The following is a 17,773-nucleotide window of genomic DNA, read 5'->3' as shown; positions in this document are numbered from 1 at the left end:
CTGCCTGGACCCTGTGTACACTGAGCAGGTCCCTGTGGACATGGCCATAGAGCAAGAGCAAGTTCTGAGCCAAGAGAGAAGAGAGAAGGCTCCCATGCATCTTGGGGCCGGAGCAGAGGAATCTGGCCAGAGCGAGGGCGGACAGATGCAGGACAGGGGCATCCAGAAGCTGGGGCAGACCTGCTATGAGGCTGGGAGCTCGAGAAGCCAGCCATCCGACCTTGGTCCACGAAGGAAGACCCAGGAGAGTCCTTGAGAGCCAGGAGGGCATCAGGCGGCCCTGGGGGCTAGCTGGCTGGGGTGGGGTGGGCCAGACTCACAGCTGTCCAGATGTGTGTAAGAGATAACTCTGTTTACTGGGCACCCAGAAGGAGCCGGGCGGGGGGTGGGAAGGGGCTCCCGGGACTGTGGGGCGGGCAGATTAGGAGGCGGGGGCATGAGTCAGGGGTTTGGGAGCCAGGACCTGGTGCTGTTAGAGCAGGTGTGAGCTCGGCTGGTTGCAGAGAACACCGGTGGCTTCAGGAGTTCGCTGAGGGACCCCGAGGCTCGTGAGCAGGTAAGCAGGGCCGGGAGGGGCTGGGGGGTGGCCTGCGGCACCTGTCCTGAGGGCTTCTGCAGGTGCACAGCCTGAATCTGTGTCTAGGTGGGCACAGGCGCCCAACCTCCAAGGGGGGGCGGTGTGGGTAGGTGGGTTGAGAACGTAGGATATGTGTTGTTACCCCTAAGGGCACAAGCCCATTGGCACCTACAGCCGGAGAGCGCAGGGCTGCAGGTGTTAGGAAAAAGAGACTGGCACGTAGCAGCAGAGGCGTGTGGCTGGGGTGGGGGTGGGGGGCAAATCTGATCCCCCCCCCTCCAAGTGTGGGTCCTTGTCAGGCTCCTATTTACCACTCCCACCGGTCTTACAGCCCAGCTCCCTCTTTCCTCCACGTGTGGGGATGTACAGGCCATCCGATCTCTCTCTTGCGAGGAAAGTTGGCCAATGACAGTGCTTCCCGTATGGGATGCTTGCAGGGGAGTCGACCAGGCAGACCCGGCACCGGGCCCATCCTAGAGAGTGTTTGCGGGGAAAGGAGGAGTCCCCCATCACCCAAGGATCTCAAAGCATTTAGGCTAATTCCATGGGAATTGAAGTAAAATCAGAGACATAGGTGAAGAAAGCGAGTCTGACCTTGATCCCCAGTCTCAGTGATAATGACAGCAAACTTGTACACTGAGCTCTTTGTGTGTCAGACGTTATTCTAAGTGCTTTACGTAGATCAACTTAACTCAGTGCTACAACAGGCTTATAAGGTAGGTATCAATATCACCCCCACTTTACAGGTGAGGAAACCAAGGCACAGAGAGGTTGAGTCACTTGCCCGAGGTCACGCAGGCAGTGGCAGGGCTAGGATCTGAACCCAGGCAGTCTGACTGCGGGGTTCACGCTCTTAACCACTAGTGCTGAACAGCTTAGAGCTGTTTTCTCTTCTAGGAGGCAGCTCAGCATGATGGCTAGAGATGTGGCTGGAGTCAGCTGGGCCAGGGTTTAAACCCGCCTCTGATACCTACCTACCATAGGACCAAAACAAGTTAACCCTCCTGAACCTCAGCTTTCTCATCTGTAAAACGGGGTTAATGACATTACCCATTTCACAGAGTAGTTTGGGGACTATAGGAGATAAGGCAGTACAGCTCTGTGCAGTGTGGGGGCGATTACACAAAGGCAGTGCTATGCCACCAGGGAGCCCTCCCTATATCATCTGGTCAACCCCCCACCCCGCCCCATCCCCGACCCCAGCCTCTGCCAGCTGTGCTCCACCTCCTGGGCTCCAGATGCCCTGCTCACCGTTATCTGGCCTTGCCCTGGCTGGTTGGACGGCCAGGTGTTTGGGGAGTTTCCAGACACAGGGCAGGGATCGGGTTCCAGGCTCTTATCAGTGCGAGGCCGGCAGCTGCGGGGGGTGACTGGGCCTAGTGGGACCAGCAATCTGGGTCATGGGTGCACCCTGTAAGGCCCCAGATGTGTTCAAATCACCCCCGTTCTCCTCTCTTCTGTCTCACTGAGGTCTCAGAACCCTGGCCGGAAGGCCCTCCCCATTGTACAGATGGGATGACTGAGGCCTGGAGAGAGGCTGGGGGCTGCCCAAGGCTATTCGGCCAGTCAGTGGCAGACAGGCTGCTTCCTGTGGCTCTGTACGGCCCCTCGGACCAACCCACTTCTCAGAAATGGAGGCCAGTCCCAGCCTCACAGGTGGGACTTTTAGCCCCTAAGGCTTAATACCCTTGAGACTGCTAGGGATCTGAGGCCCAGGTCGGGGCAAGGCCAGAGAAGGGAGGAAGGAAACAAAGATGGGAGAAGAGGAAAGAGAGGGACAGGAGAGGGAGAGAAAAAGCTGTGTGACAAGGGTCCTCAAGGGCCGTGCCCTGGTCATCACCTCCCCTACCACCACCGCGAGGCAGGGACCCCTGCCTTTCTCAGTCTGGCGGGCCTCTGTCATGCCCTCTCCCTATCTCTTGGGACCCCAGCACCACCCACTCCTCGGAAAGAAATTTCTCTGTCCCATTCTCTCTGTGTACCCTCCCTGCCCTCTTCCCTCAGCCTTGTCTGGCACGGTCCCACCTCTGCACTTTGGGCAGCCACTCCTCAGACCCGGACTGTCCTTCCCCACCTCTCAGCCCTTCAGGTCCTTCAGAGCTTCTCGGCCCAGCCCCAGGGTCCCCCTCCTTGGAGCCACCCCACCCCCAACCCCACCCGCAGGTCCTTCCTACCCTTCATCCTGCCCTACGATCCTTGGCCCCCGACACGTTCTGCTCATCTCTTGTTTGTCTGGGGGACTCGTTATCTCCCGGCGCCCTCAGCCTGTCACGCGTTCCCAGTTTGCGGTCCCAGTCAGGGCCGGGAGCTTCTCGAGGGGAGGGACAGTTGTCTTGTTCATCTCAGCTCCGTGCGGGCACGGAGCGGGCATGTTTGTCGACCTGACCCGAATCGCCGTTGTCGCAACACCCAGGGCTTCAGTGGGTGAGGGGGAAAGGGAGCCCCTCCACGCCCAGTCCGGGGCCACCCTAGGGGACCTCTGTGCTCCCCTGGGGCTGGTCCTCACATTCCTGGAGTGACCATGCCTCCCTCTCTGCCAGAGCCACAACTGAGCAAATGGAGGCGCGGGGCTCAGCCGTCTCTTGGCCGAGTCCCAGGCATCCTGACTCCCCAGTCCCAGAGGCACAAGCCTGCAGGGCGGAGCCACGCTTTACATTCATCCAAAACTTATTTATTGGTGGCAACCATTCTTCTAGGAGTAGGGGATTAGTGGAGACTGAGTAGGGAGGGACTGAGACATAGATCTTGGCACTCGAGTGGCTTCCCTACTAGAGGCATCCTCAAATGATGTATACATAAATGAATCAAACGACCAGAAAACGACAGATCGGGTCAGTGAATGGCAGGGTGGTCAGGAAGGGAATCTGAAGAGCTGAGATGTGGGAAGGGATGAGGTGTGGGGGAGGGGCACCTGGGATGCGGGCAATTGCATGTGCAAAGGCCCTGGGGCAGGAAAGGGCTCGTAAGGCCAACAGGATAGGTGGGGAGCGAGTATGAGAGATGGAGTGGGGGAGAGAAACAGGGCCATGTCATTCAGCACCCGTGAGCCACTCCCAAGGACGCTACAGCCCATGCCCAGCAGAAAGTAGCTGTTTCTGGCAGAAGAGGGTATGTTGTGAAGACTGTCAGGGGAGCTAAGCTCCTTGAAGAAGAAACAGGTCATGTCCCCGGAGTTGGCTAAGTCCTGAGGATGGACAGGAAAAGAAGCCAGGTGAGGACTGGTGGCCAGAGGAAGGAGTTGAACCTGAAGGCCCTCCATCCTCTCAAACGCCCTTTGATCAATGCCAGCCAAGCTTCCTCTACCTGCCCCATCTCTCCTGGCCCCCCCGTGCACCCGCTCTCAACCTACAAATCTAGCTCCTTCCTCCAGGCCCCTCCGACACTTCTTCCCCTGAGCCCACTGTCTCCCAACACATGGGATCCCCCTCCACTCAAATGTAGCCTCCTCTGGGGGCGGGGGATCAGAAGACTCCGGGATGCCCTGTGTCTCACTCAGCCTGTGCTGCCCCACTGCAGGGACCAGCAGTGTGGGTTATGTTGGGAGAGCAGATCACCGCAGACAAATAGGAAATCTGGACAGCACCATGGGGGAGCGGCTGGTGAGTCTTTCGTGGTACCTGCAGGGCTCCTACCTCGGGGCTCTGGGAACCCCGCCCTGGACCCCTCCCTTCGTGGTGGCTGGAGAAGCCCTTCACAGCCCAGCCCTGATGGCCACTTCCCACAGGATGACTATGAAGAGGAGCTGGAGATCACTCTAGAACAGGAGGACTATGAAGACCCAGACGTCCCCGTGTTTCAGGTGGAGGAGCCAGTGGGTGAGCCCTGTCTCTCTTTGTCTTGTTGGGATGAGGTGCTGAGCCCCAGACAGAGACGGGTGGGCAACATGCCTTCTCCCTTCTCCACTACCTCCCCAGCCCCAGGGCCAGTTTCCCCACAATCCTGGCTGATTGAAGGATAAACAGAGTTTTGTTTGAAATGATCACAGGGGGTGACTGCGGGGGTGGGGTGGGGTGGGGGCCGGGCAGAACCAGTCACCCATGGCCAGGCCTTTCGATTTGGGACAGGGCAGCCAAGCCTGTCTGGGACAAGGGCAGGAGCCCACAGGCCACCTGTGCCCATCCAAGGCTGACTTCTTGGCCAGGCACCGGGTCTGTCCTGAGAGCATCGTTCTGTTTGGGGGTCTAGAGGTCCTGAGAAATGGGGGGCCGTGGGGACACTCCCAGGGCAGAGAGATACCAGGAAACCTTCCTGGCCCTGTCAAGGTCTCGGTTGGGGAGCCCCAGGTGGGGACCTGTTTACCGTCAACAGGACTTAAGTGCTGGCAATTGGTATGGAAGATAAGAGGCCCCTCTGAGAAATGCGGGCTGGGAGAGGGGTGGGGGGGTGGGGGCTATATAAGGTAGAGCCCACCCTGGCTCCCAGTGCTCCACCTGGAGACGGTGAGGAGTTTTGGGGTGGGTGGGATTGCTGAGGCTGGAAGGAGGAAGGTAGGGAACCTGGTCCCAGAAGGTGATGGGAGAGGAGGGCGATCCTAGGAGAATCCTGAGATTTGCTGCTCAGGACCCTGTACCTCAGAGGTGACCCTCTCTGTCACCGCTGAAGATGAGTCTCAAGGGTCGTCCACCATGCTTGGACGGGGCATGACAGAGCCAGGCCGGGCCAAGAACGGACACACGGGGGGCCACAGCCCATGGAGCAGCAGGGGTGGGGTGGGTGGGGTGCGGGCACCCCGGTCCTGCCCAGCGGCAAAGGGAGGGAGGCTTGCTGCGCTGAGGCTCATGGGGGGGGGTGGAGGTGCAGGACGACCCCGAGGGGGGCATTATCTGGGGGCAACCCTAACTGGCCTCCGGGTTTTCAGCTCACGAAGCCGAGCCGACAGCCACAGATTATCACATCACATTGTACCCAGAGACCCACGAGGTGAGGACCCCTGGGCTCCCCCAATTCTCTTTTCTGTGTTGCCCGTGGGACCTGCCCTTCTACCAGGGGAAGGGAGGTGAAGAAGGACAGACACAGCTTTAGCATCGGCGAACCCCACCAACAGGTAGAGAAGGAGTGGGCACCCTGGGAAATTGGCAGAATGGGAGAGGACACCCCTCGCTGATGGGGTGCCCGGGGCCTTCTTCCACTGAGCAGGGAGAGCCCTGGGCAGAGATAAAGTAACTGCTGGGGACCTGCCCTCCCAGACCCTCTGGCCAGGCGGTCATGTGCTCCCTGGGGAAGCACAGAATTACATACATGCCCCCTCTGCCCAGGTCCGCCAGGCCCCGCACTTCCCTGCTGGGCAGAAGACTGTCTAGCTGCTTGGGAAGTTGGGTCTGCCCTCAGCGAGGCTCCAGGGAGTGGTCCTCTGGCCCCAAGGACAGGGAAGGGCATGCCGAGCCCGCTCAACAATCTTGAAGGCAGGAGATCCACCCGATGACCCCGAAGTCCTCCATTCTCCTTTTCCTCCCAGGTGTCCTCTCTAGCACCCCTTTTGGTCCGGAGGTTCTCCAAATGCCTCTGAGATGGGGTGAGGAGGCCGGTCAGGGAGTCGGGGAATAGAGCCAGGGCTGTGGGCTGTACCCTTCCCCACACTTGCTGCCTCGCTCGACACGCCCAGGCTGCTGCTCCTGCCGGTCCCCCTCCTGAGCTCGGGGTCTGCCCCGAGCGCCTCCCAGGACCCCGGGCCTCCCCCAGACATCCCTCAGAGCCTGCTGAGTGTCCCCCATGTCCCGGGCTGCCAGTCTTCTCCCCAGGGCGCTGCTCCGGGCCCCGGAGACGAACTCAGGCCTGTGGGGCTGCAGGTCTATGTGGAGTTGCACGAGCTGGTGATGGATGGGAAGAACCAAGAGCTGCGGTGGGTGGAGGTCGCGCACTGGATGCGGCTGGAGGAGAACCTGGGGGAAGACGGGACCTGGGGCTGCCCGCACCTGTCCTACCTCACCTTCTGGAGCCTCCTGGAGCTGCAGAGAGCCTTTGCCAAGGGTGAGCCCTGCCGGGTGCCTCTGCGACCCTGCACCTACGGCTCGGTGGAGGGGAGGAGGGCCAACGTCCCGCCTCCCGGCTCACCCCACCACCCCTTGCAGGTGCTGTCCTCCTGGACCTGCCAGAGACTTCCCTGGCGGGGGTGGCCAACCAGCTGCTGGACAGGTTTATCTACGAGGATCTGATCCGGCCTGACGACCGAGAGACACTGCTCCGGATCCTGCTGCTCCAGCACAGGTGCCCCTGTCTGCCAGGACCTGGACTCCACAGCCAAAAGGCCCACCTCCCCGGCCCGCCTGCCCCGAGCTCTCCCTAGAGGCCCGGGTGGCCCCTCCCCCACCAGACCGGGGCCCACTTTTCTCCACGATGGCTCCTGCCTCGGACACCTCTTGGGGGGTGACCATGTCTCCATGCCCAGATCTGGGGGGCTACTGGTCCTCAGGAGGCGAGGCTCTCAAGGCCCTTCCCTCCATCCCTCCTGGCCCCACCTCGTCCTTCCAGACGGAGGCCACCCGCTGGCATCCACCCCGTCCTTCCACAGGAGGCCGATCGTCTTCCTGCCCCGGGGTTTCTCTAGTCTGGTCACTGGGGAGCCCCGCTTGATCCCTCCCACCACGGGTCTCCACGCTATTAACAGCCCGGCCCGAACAGCTCTCTCAGTCCGCGTCCCCTGTGTTTCCTGCAGCCATGCCAGAGACCTGGAGGACTTGGGGGGTATGAAGCCCACAGTTGTGACGAGTTCTGGGAACCCCTCAGAGCCTCTGCTGTCCCAGCAGCAGCCCTCGTTAGAGACGAAGCTCTTCTGTAAGGTGAGGCTGTACCAGGGGTGAGGGGAGCGCTGGAGAGCTCCCAACCTGAACATGCAGAGACATGACAGTGGTTAGGGAAGGAGGGGGCTGGATGCTCAGAGTGGCCAGAGGCGTCCCCTCACCACCCTCCTTCCAACAGGGAGAGAAAGACATAGAAGACCACTCAGCATCTGGAATTCTGGAAAAGATACCCCCAGATTCGGAGGCCACCCTGGTGCTAGTGGGTAAGGAGCTGGTGCCCCCTTTCCCTCCGCACCCCCTGCTTCTGCCTCCCGGCCCGGCCCAGCCTTCGTCTCCCTGAGCCCGGCCCCAGCAGCACCCCCTCAGCCGGGCCTGACCACCCCACCCCCCACCCCGTCACCCCTTCCCCTCGCAGGCAGAGCGCAGTTCCTGGCACGCCCCGTGCTGGGCTTCGTGCGGCTGAAGGAGGCCTCTTCGCTGGAGGAGGCCCCGTTGCTGGAGGAGGCCGTGCGGCTCCAAGTGCCCGTGCGCTTCCTCTTCGTGCTGCTGGGACCTGAGGTCCCCCGCATCGACTACACCCAGCTGGGGCGGGCTGCTGCCACCCTCATGTCGGAGAAGGTGAGGAGGGGCTGGCGAGGGCCGTGGGAGCCTGAGGCGGGGCGGCCGCTGACATCACTCACTGGACCGGCCCGGGCCACTTTAGTTCTGCTGGTCTGGCACATGCCGTCTAACCCAGCTGCTTCCACCCTGTGCGGCCAGGGGCAGGTAGTCCAGGGCCCCCGTGCTCTGGCCCAGCCCTGCCTGATCTGGCCTGGTCTGGTGTGGCCACTCTGACCGGGTTCCAGCGGGTTAGGTCTGGCCTGGTCTGGCCCTGCCTCCTTTCCCCTTTCCCCACTCGAGGCCCTGTCTGCCTCCCCAAAACCCTTTTGTGGTGGGCATAAAGGTGAGGGGGGCAGCAGGAAAAGCAGTTCCTAGCACGAAGGAGCTGGGGGAGAGGGTTCTGGTTCCTGGAGGCCCTGAATGTGGCCTCTTGGGTCCTTTTGTCTAGCAGGTGCAGGCAGCCCTGACCCTCTCTCCGGCCCCCAGGTGTTCCGCATTGAGGCCTACCTGGCCCAGAGCCGGGACGAGCTGGTGAAAAACCTGGAGGAGTTTCTGGACTGCAGCCTGGTGCTGCCTCCCTCCGAAGTCCCCTCAGAGAAGGCCCTGCTCGGTCTGGTGCCCGTGCAGAGAGAGCTGCTGCAGAGACGAGTAGGCACTGTCAGGCAGGAGCCCAGACTCTACAAGGGCCTAGGTACCTACCCTGCAGCCCCCACAGACCCTCAGCTCCCCCGGCGCAGCCCTGCGGGACCCTGCCTCCCCTCCTCTCTCTGTCTTCATGTCTCCCAGCCTCCTTGGCCACTCCCTTCCCATCAGCAGATTCTCCCCTTGGGGCTCCTGGGTCGCTCAGTCGGTTGGGCTGGGCGTCCGGCTCTTGATTTCAGCTCAGGTCATGATCTCACAGTTTGCGAGTTTGAGCCCCTTGTTGGGCTCTGCGCTCACGGCTCGGAGCCTGCTTGGGATTCTCTCTCTCTCTCTCTCTCTCTTCTCTCTCTCTCTTTCTCTCTCAAAAAATAGATAAATGAGCATAAAAAATAAAGATTCTCCCCTTGATTCCTCTCTCCCCACACCTCCTGCTGTTACCCCCTGTGACCACGGTCCTGTCCTTGACTGCAGATTTGAATGGGGGTCCAGAGGTCCCTGGTGCCCCGGAAGACCCTCTACGACGGACAGGCCAGTTCTTTGGGGGCCTGGTACGCGACATCAAGCGCCGCTACTCCCACTACCCGAGTGACATCACAGACGCGTTCAGCCCCCAGGTCCTGGCTACCATTATCTTCATCTACTTTGCTGCCCTGTCACCGGCCATCACCTTCGGCGGCCTCCTGGGTCAGTGCCTCCACATGGCCCCCCTCACCTTCACCTCTGACCCTTTGGCCTCCGTGTCGGCCCTGTCTTCCGTCCCGATCTGACGGTCGGGGCCCCTGCACCAGCCTGCCCGTGAAACGCTCTATTGGCCGTTGGGAATGACCTCTTGACCTTGACCACACTGTAACTTCTACCCACAGGAGAAAAGACCTTTAACCACATGGGGGTGTCGGAGCTGCTCATCTCCACTGCGGCCCAGGGCGTCATCTTCTCCCTGCTCGGGGCTCAGCCGCTGCTGGTGGTTGGCTTTTCAGGACCCCTGCTCGTGTTCGAGGAAGCCTTTTTCTCGGTAGCTCTGTTCTGGCCCTGACCCCACCTGCCTGACGCACGGTGCCTGGGCCTGTCCGCTGACCCAGCTGCCTCTCCCGCCCTTGCAGTTCTGCAGCAGTAACAACTTGGAGTACATCGTGGGCCGCGTGTGGATCGGCTTCTGGCTCGTCCTGCTAGTGGTGCTCATTGTGGCCTTCGAGGGCAGCTTCCTGGTCCAGTTTATCTCCCGCTACACCCAAGAGATCTTCTCCATCCTCATTTCCCTCATCTTTATCTCTGAGACCTTCTTCAAGCTGATCAAGGTAGGGGCCACGGGAGTGTCGACAAGCACGTGTGACTCTGTGCACGCGCCATGTGACCGTGTGTGTCGCTGCGCACGTGTCCATATGGCACTCGTGCAGCTGTACCTTCACAGTGTGTGGCCGTGACTGCATTCCTGTTGACATCTGCTGCCTGTGGGCCGGTGCTCTCTTTTTTGAGAGGGAGGGAGAGAGGGAGTGTGAGCAGGGGAGGGGCAGAGGGAGAGAGAGAATCCCAAGCAGACTCCACACCCAGCACGGAACCCAACATGGGGCTCAATCTCACGACCCTGGGATCATGACCTGAGCCAAAATCAAGACTTGGATGCTTAACACATTGAGCCCCCCAGGACCCCTGTGGGCTGGTACTCTTGCTGTGACTGCATAGTGCCTGTGCCTCTGTGCGCCCATGTCCAGTCCTGCATGCCTTCTCTACACTCACCCCCAAGAACCACAGGGCCTGTGGTTGGAGCACCCTGCCTCCTCACCTCAGTCACCTTAAACTATGCCCACCTCTGCATCTGCATTTTATATGGAGGAAGGGTGGACGATGCGTGTCTGCCCCTGATTCTGCTCGTTGGTGGGGCTTTCTGTTTCCAAGTCTTTGAAGCCCTTTTTAGGAACCTCCTTGGCATTTGTTTCCTGCCCACCAGCCTTCTCAGGTCTCCCAGTCCCTGAGTGCTCACGTGCACACACACATGTACTCATTGCCACCGTGGCTTAACCCCACCCAAGCTGAGCCTGGTCTCTACTCCTGAAAACTAAGCTATAGAATCCCATTGTCCCTCTGTTACCCTGTCAGTTGAGGAAGAAGATAAGTGGATGGATGGATAATAGATGGATGGATGGATGGATGGATGGATAGATGACGGACAGATTGATGGGTGGATGGATGGATAGATAGATGATGGACAGATTGATGGATGGATGGATGGATGGATGATGGGCAGATTGATGAATGGATGATGGACAGATGGATGAAAGAGAATAGGATGCCTTGGTTTTCTGCTGCAGATCTTCCGGGACCATCCACTGCAGAAGGATTATGACTACAATGTGACAACAGTGCCCAAACCTCAGGCTCCCCTGCCCAACACAGCCCTCCTCTCCCTTGTGCTCATGGCTGGCACCTTCTTCTTAGCCATGATACTGCGCAAGTTCAAGAACAGCTCCTACTTCCCCGGCCGGGTGAGAACACCCTCCCCTCACCCTGCCCTTGCCTACACTGCCCTATCTCAGTCCAAAGCATGCCTCTAGGTTCCTCAGTGTCCTTAGCTCTCCTTCTTACCCTAGATTCCCATTCCCCATTCCAAGCCTCCCTGGTCTCCTCCTCATCTAGGCTGCCACTCTTCAGGCAAGCCCATCTCCCTTTCTTAGCATGCCCAGGCTGAGAACCTAGTGGGGAGCCAAGGACAGCTCTTAAAAAAGGGATGGAGAAGCTGTGGGGCCAGAGGTGGGGCTGGGCCAGGGGCAGAAGAAAGGAAGCAGGTACATTGAGGTGCAGGACAGGGCATTAGATGTTGATGGACTCCCTGGGAAAAGCAAGGCGCCCTGGGTGAAGAAGGGGCAGGAGTGGGAGGCAGGAGGTAGGGAAACAACCGGGTACTGACCACTGATTTCTGCCTTCAGCTGCGACGGGTCATTGGAGACTTTGGGGTTCCCATCTCCATTCTGATCATGGTCCTGGTGGATTTCTCAGTCAAGGACACCTATACCCAGGTGACCCTCTCTCCCCACTGTTATTTCATTCTCCCAGTGTCCCCCTCCCAAGAATAGCTTTCCCAAACCCAAAGCCGGCTAGAACTACCCCTACCCATCCCTGCCTCCCCTGAGAGCCCCAAGTCCTTCCCACAGCCCTACAGGAGCCCTCTGACTGAAGCGAGGGTCTGGGGCAGATTCCCTCTTTACTCCAAAGAACCTGCTTTAGCCAGGCAGATCTGAGTATGAATCTCACTTCTGCCACCAAATAGCTGTGTGATGCAAGGCAAACCACATAACCTCTCTGATCATGTTTCCTCATCTATAAAGCTGGGAATGAGAAGATGTACGTAAAGGGCTTAGTGCAGTGACTGGGTACAAACCATAAGTAAGTTCCCAAGTGCCCAGGACCCTGGCTGGCCCTGCCTCCCTGCCCCCAGCCCCCTGCCTCCGGTGTTCTCACCAGCATCCCCCTCCCACAGAAACTCAGTGTGCCTAAAGGCCTCTCGGTGTCCAACTCCTCGGTCCGGGGCTGGATCATCCACCCACTGGGCTTGTATTCGCCTTTCCCCATCTGGATGATGTTTGCCTCCATCCTGCCTGCCCTCCTGGTTTTCATCCTCATCTTCCTTGAGTCCCAGATCACCACGTGAGAGCCAGGGTGGGGCCGAGCCTGGGAGGGTCCGAGGCGGGGAAAGCGACAGGCCCCGGGCAGGCATGACACCCAAGGACTGAGCGCGAGTCTCAGTCAAACCTGTGGCCCTCCTGACAAGCAGGAGTGGGGGCGGGGGAAGGTCCAGGTTTTGCGGGACGTGACACTGTATAATTTGGGGAAGCCTTTTTAAGAAAAAGGAGACAAAACGAGGTGCCAGAATGCAGAAGGGACCTGTACCAGTGAGGCTCCCTGAAGTTCAGCTGCATCAGCTGCCTGTAGACGTTCTAGATGATATCTAAAGATACTTCTACTCTTAGAGTCTGGATTCTCAAGAGGGGGTGGGAGGGAGGGGAGCAAGGAACGCTAAGGGAGATGAACACAGCAGGATAAATAAGATACAGAGGGACACAAGTATGGAGAAGGAAGGAGGGGCAAAGAGGGTGGGGGCAAGCGAGAGCACTGCTCACCCCTGACCTCACCCCCACCCCCCGCCAGGCTGCTCATCAGCAAACCAGAGCGCAAGATGGTCAAAGGCTCTGGATTCCACCTGGACCTGCTGCTAATTATCGGCATGGGCGGTGTGGGTGCCCTCTTTGGGTTGCCCTGGCTCAGTGCCACAACCGTGCGATCCATCACCCATGCCAACGCGCTCACCGTCATGGTCAAGGACAGCACCCCGGGGGCTGCACCCCAGATCCAATCGGTCAGGGAGCAGCGGATCAGCGGGCTCCTGGTCGCTGTGCTCGTGGGTGAGCAGGGGCTGGCCACACTCTCTACCACCCTCTGGCCTTGCTCCGGGACCCCAGCCCCTGCCCGTTAGGATCCAGTGCCTTCTCCAGCCCTGCCCGCACTGTAGCCAGATCTCCCCGACGTACCCCCTGCCCGTGTCTCCCAGTGTCAGTTGTCCACATGAGGGAATTCTGGAGGAAATGCCCAAGGCACTGAGACGGACATCTGAGTCGAGGAAGGAGCAGGGGACTTCTCTAGATAGGACCCAGCATTCAGAGTTTTATCCGACAGAAGTTCAGTGAATGGTGGGTTCCAGCCCTGCCCTGCTGCCAACTTAGTAACCCTCCTCATCTCTGGGCCTCGGTTTCTCGGTCTGTACCATGAGAGGGTTCATTAGATGCCCCTGAAGTCTCTCCAGCTTGGCTGTTCTACGACTGATCCCAAGGGCAGTGCCCCAGGCGTTATCTGGGGTGGGAGAGAAGACAGAGGGTCACTGGGGTTTGATCCAAGTTCTGGAGCAGCTGAGAGTCCGGCTGAGCTCAGTGTGGGCAGCGCCGCGGTCACTGATGGAGGAACCAGGGAAGTTTCTTAAAGGAGGCAAAGTTGGTGTTAGCTGGAGGAGGGTCAGGGTTTGGATAGGTGGAGGGGGTTGGAGGCATTCTGGGCTGGAGCGATGGAAAAGTTGGGCTTCTCTGACCTCTGTGATCCCCTGAGGCTAAAAGAAAAGGCTTTGAAATTGGGCTGGCAGGAGTTTGACTCCCTGACCCGCCACTTAGTAGCTGCGTGGTTGCAGACAAGTTGCTTCCCCTCTCTGGGTCTGTTTCCCCATCTGTAAAATGGGGGTAATACCTGGGGGGGAGGGACGGGGTGGGCGAGGGGCGGGGGCCTGGGGCTAGGTGGTGGGGAAGATTAGGACGATGCTGGGAGTGGTTGGCCGTGGGCCGAAGTCTGAGGGGCCCGGCGGGCCGGTCAGAGGCTTGGAAAGCGGCACAGGCATTAATACTGTTGTGTAAAATGGGGGGTAATACCTATTAAGAGGGCTTCATACGGTACCTATGGTTTCATTCCCCAGCCCCTGATGCTTCTGGCCCACTGGGTCCCCTGGGGGCTAAGAGCGTGTGCTTCTCCCCGCAGGCGTGTCTATCCTCATGGGGCCCATCCTGTCCCTCATCCCCCTGGCTGTGCTGTTTGGCATCTTCCTCTACATGGGGGTCACATCCCTCAGCGGCATCCAGCTCTTTGACCGCTTTTTGCTTCTGTTCAAGCCGCCCAAGTACCACCCGGTCGTGCCCTACGTCAAGCGGGTACAGAGCCCTCCTGGCGGCCGGGCCCAGAGTGGGGTGGGGGGTTGCGGGGTGCCAGGGCAGGGCGGGCGGTAACCCCAGCCTCTGCCCGCAGGTGAAGACCTGGCGCATGCACTTGTTCACGAGCATCCAGATCATCTGCCTGGTGGTGCTGTGGGTCGTGAAGTCCTTCCAGGCCATCTCACTGATCCTGCCTTTCATCCTCATTCTCACGGTGCCTCTGCGCCGCCTCCTGCTGCCGCTCATCTTCAGGGAGCTGGAGCTCAAGTGTGTAAGTGTCTGCTCCCCTCCCCTCCCCTGCGCCCCCCACCCCCCGCAGAGCTGCAGGGGGCAGGGAGGGGTCATCCCCGGGGCTGGCAGAATAGGAGGGGCGGGTCTGGAAACAAAGGAAGGCAGAAGGGCGCAGAGGTTAAGGTCTGGGTCTGGGGCTTGCGTCATCCTAGTTTCTGACCCCGAACAAGTGGCTTCCTTTCTCTACGCCTTGGGTTTACTCACCTGTAACAGAAGTAATGGCAGGGTTGGAGAGAGTTAAGAAGCACACGGGCTGTGTTCCACACGAGCTGTCCTCACCGCTGGGGGACTGGTCCTGTGGTCTTGTAAGTCATTTTGGACAGAGTCTCTCCTCCAGTAGAATGCTTCCACGATGTGACAGTCGCTGTGGGGCTGTCCTGGCGAAGGGGTGCCCTGCCCACCCTCTGTAGGCCTTCTCCTGCCGGGGCACCGGATCCCCGGGGGCTCCTCACCCATTGGACACCGCTCATCCGGACCAAACCTGGGGGCCGAGGGGGCAGGACATGACTCGTCCAAGGTTCAGAGGGAGCCAGGCCCTCTCCCTCCAGAGGTGCTCTCTCAGCACCCGGGGGGGGGGGGGGGGGGGGGCTCATCTGCCCCGCCTCTCCCCGGAAGCTTACCCTCTCTCCTGCTACTCTACCCTCCAGCTGGATGCCGACGATGCCAAGCCGAACTTTGATGAGGAGGAAGGTCAGGATGAATACAACGAGGCGCCCATGCCCGTGTGAGGAGAAGGCCCAGGCCTCAGAGCCCCCTCTACCTTCCCGCCTCCCCTCTCTCCCAGGAAAAGCAGAAGTTCATGGGTATCTCATAGACTCTCATGTCCCTCCTGGGGTAGCAACTGGAGCCCTGGGGCTGTGGGTGGGGATGGAAGGAGTGACTAGTAAACCAGCTTTTATGGCTGGAGATGGCCAGTAGGGCCCACATTAGGAAATTCGCTGTGTAGTCCCCTCCTGCTGCCACATTGCCACGTGGGGTTCCCAAGCTGGAAGGCTCTGATCCGAACCAACGTCTTCACAGCCAGCACAGACAGGGGCAGTGGCAGGGGAGGTGGAGGGGGTGAGGTTCAAATTCCTGCATGCTGCGTGACCTTGGGCAAGTCCTCCAGCCTCTGCTTCCTCTTCTGTAAAATGGGTATAATTATAATAATACCCACGCTACAGGATGGCCACTGAGGACCAAAGATAAATGTGAAAAAGGAGCCTTGTCAACTTTGAAAGGACTGTCAGACGGTATCTTCAGGCTGGCCCAAGGTCACACAGCTCCTGAGCTGTACAGCTGGGGTTTGAACCAGGTCTCCTGACTCTGAGGCCAGAGCCCTAGGCTTTACTTTAGTTACCCACCTTCCCATGCCTAGAGATGCCCCTGCTGACTCCCCTTCCCTATTCCCACCCCCATCCCTTGGAGCCTCTCATCTGGGGCAGAGGGAGGTGTCCTGGTGAGGGCAAGGAGCAGGTGAAGAAGCAGTCAGGGCGGGGACCCAGGACTCCTAAGTGCTCACTCCCTCCTCCCATGCTCTCACTCAGTCATGTGTTCATTCATTCTGCAAACACTGAGGGCCCTGGTCCCTGCAGATACAGGGGCAACCGAGAAAAGACTCTGCCCTGGGGTGGGGAATGGGGGCGGGGGTGGGGGGGTGGGCGGGAGGCGGTGATGCAGAGTCTGTGCTAGATTTGGATGGAGGGGGTGAGATCAGATGGGGGGGGAGGGAGGGAGGTTTGTAATTTATTGTTTGCGTATTTTCTAAGAGCTTTCATTGTACTTCGGCTTCACACAAATGCCCAGGCCTCCCGTTGGAGACGCACTGCCCACAACCTCACCCCAGCTGAATCTTGGGGAAAACCCAGATTTGACCAATTGGGGTAAGAGACAGTGGACTCTGCAGAATAGGGGCATAATCTTTTTTTTTTTTTTTTTTTTTTTTTTTTTTTACAAAACAAAAATATAAAAAGAGTGGAAAGAGCTGGAAGCGGTGAGAAATGGTTGAAACGGAGAATCAGGTGCCTTGGGCGCCCGATGGGAGGCTCTTGGGTGCATCCCTGAAGGCTGACAGCTGCCTCTCACCACTTCCCCATTCTATGCCTCAGCTTCCTCATCTGTAAAATGGGGACGATAAGGGTACCTACCTTGTAGGATTCTTGTAAGGCTTAAATGAGACAGTGCATGTAAAGCGCTTGCTTAGCCCAGCCTGGCCTCAGGCCTCAGAGGAAGCGCTCAATCAACCTTCGCTGCTGGTATTGTGATCCTCACTGGGGTGTCCCTGCCCCCTCCCTCCTTCTGCTCCTTGAACACTGCTCAGGAAAGTGGAAAGAAAGTCGCCCTCACTGCTAGCACCCTTCCCCTTGATGCTTGGGAGTAGGTTTTGCCAATAAATGCGTCTGTGGTGGAGTGACTGCCTTGCTGCAATTTCCCTCCGAGAGTCGGGGGTCCAAGGGGTCTTGGCCGGACCCTGTGGACATGGCACGCACGCCGTGGGGCTGGTGCCCAGAGTAACCCAGGGTGCGGGCAAGGAGGGCCAGGCTGGGGGGTGGCAGGGTGTGTCCTGGGGGGAGGGATACAACTGGTGGCCCTGAGTCTTAGGGTGGAGAAGGCCAGCCGCCAGTGAGAGGGTGAGAGAGCAAGGGAAGACACATTACGCTCTGGACATCCTTCTTCAGAATGAGCAAGACCCAGTGGGGGGAGGGGCTGAAAGGAGTGTCATCCGGTATCTTCAGGCTGGCCCTGTCCCTTGTACCATGGGCCCCACATCCCTTGGGGCCAATCAGCCCCTTGGCTTGCACACATCAAGGTGGGCAGCGCCTCTGAGGGGCCTCGCCAGGGAGGGAAGGCAGTTTGCGCTCAGTTACATAGGAACAGTATCTCTTGACCAGCTTTTCCACTGGCCCTCACTCTGGTCCCCGTGGAAGACCACCAGCTTCCAGCAAATCTAGAAGGCTTCTGGGCCAGGTGTCACTCACCCCCTGGCCAGGAGGGTGCCAAAACATAAACCCTCCCCACACTTCTCAGCCTTCCAACGAGAGGTCAGCGCAGGGCTGGGCCGCCTGGCTTCCTTCCCTGCATCTATATTTACTTGCCGCCTATCCCCAGCTGACCCCTCCCAGGCTGCCCGGGACAGCCGCCAAAGGGCCGGAGAGCTACCTTGGCCCCAGGGAGAGCCGTCCTGGCTGTCCACCTCCTGCAAACAGCAGCTTCATGTCTCCACAGCAGCTGGCCCGGTCCTCAGGGCTCGCCAGAACCCCACTGGCCAC

General features: G+C 59.4%; 1 protein-coding gene across 5 annotated transcripts; it reads left to right on the top strand.

Annotated features, from left to right (window-relative positions):
• Positions 1–450: 450 nt before the first annotated feature.
• On the top strand, positions 451–16,450 carry SLC4A1 (solute carrier family 4 member 1 (Diego blood group)). Of its 5 annotated transcripts, none has more exons than XM_060645932.3 (20): positions 451–556; positions 4,094–4,176; positions 4,302–4,392; positions 5,436–5,497; positions 6,304–6,544; positions 6,646–6,781; positions 7,230–7,353; positions 7,493–7,577; positions 7,730–7,932; positions 8,401–8,605; positions 9,028–9,240; positions 9,420–9,568; positions 9,657–9,851; positions 10,863–11,036; positions 11,478–11,567; positions 12,029–12,195; positions 12,697–12,950; positions 14,065–14,234; positions 14,329–14,505; positions 15,173–16,124. In XM_060645932.3, the coding sequence occupies exons 2-20, from the start codon at positions 4,162–4,164 to the stop codon at positions 15,251–15,253; spliced, it is 2,832 nt and encodes a 943-aa protein (XP_060501915.2). In that variant the 5' UTR covers positions 451–556; positions 4,094–4,161; the 3' UTR covers positions 15,254–16,124. The 5 variants fall into 5 exon arrangements, 4 of the variants coding, with proteins under 4 accessions (XP_060501915.2, XP_078293202.1, XP_060501918.2 ...); XR_013551925.2 differs by lacking the exon at positions 451–556 and adding an exon at positions 16,311–16,450 and having other exon boundaries at positions 3,934–4,176; positions 15,173–15,328; XM_060645935.3 differs by lacking the exon at positions 451–556 and having other exon boundaries at positions 3,934–4,176; positions 6,364–6,544.
• Positions 16,451–17,773: the final 1,323 nt, after the last annotated feature.

The sequence above is a fragment of the Panthera onca genome, chromosome E1, assembly GCF_046562875.1.
Source record: "Panthera onca isolate mPanOnc1 chromosome E1, mPanOnc1 haplotype 2, whole genome shotgun sequence".
Classification (NCBI taxonomy): Eukaryota; Metazoa; Chordata; class Mammalia; order Carnivora; family Felidae; genus Panthera; species Panthera onca.
Note: the sequence above shows the minus strand (reverse complement) of the source record. Positions and strands in the feature narration are given on the sequence as shown.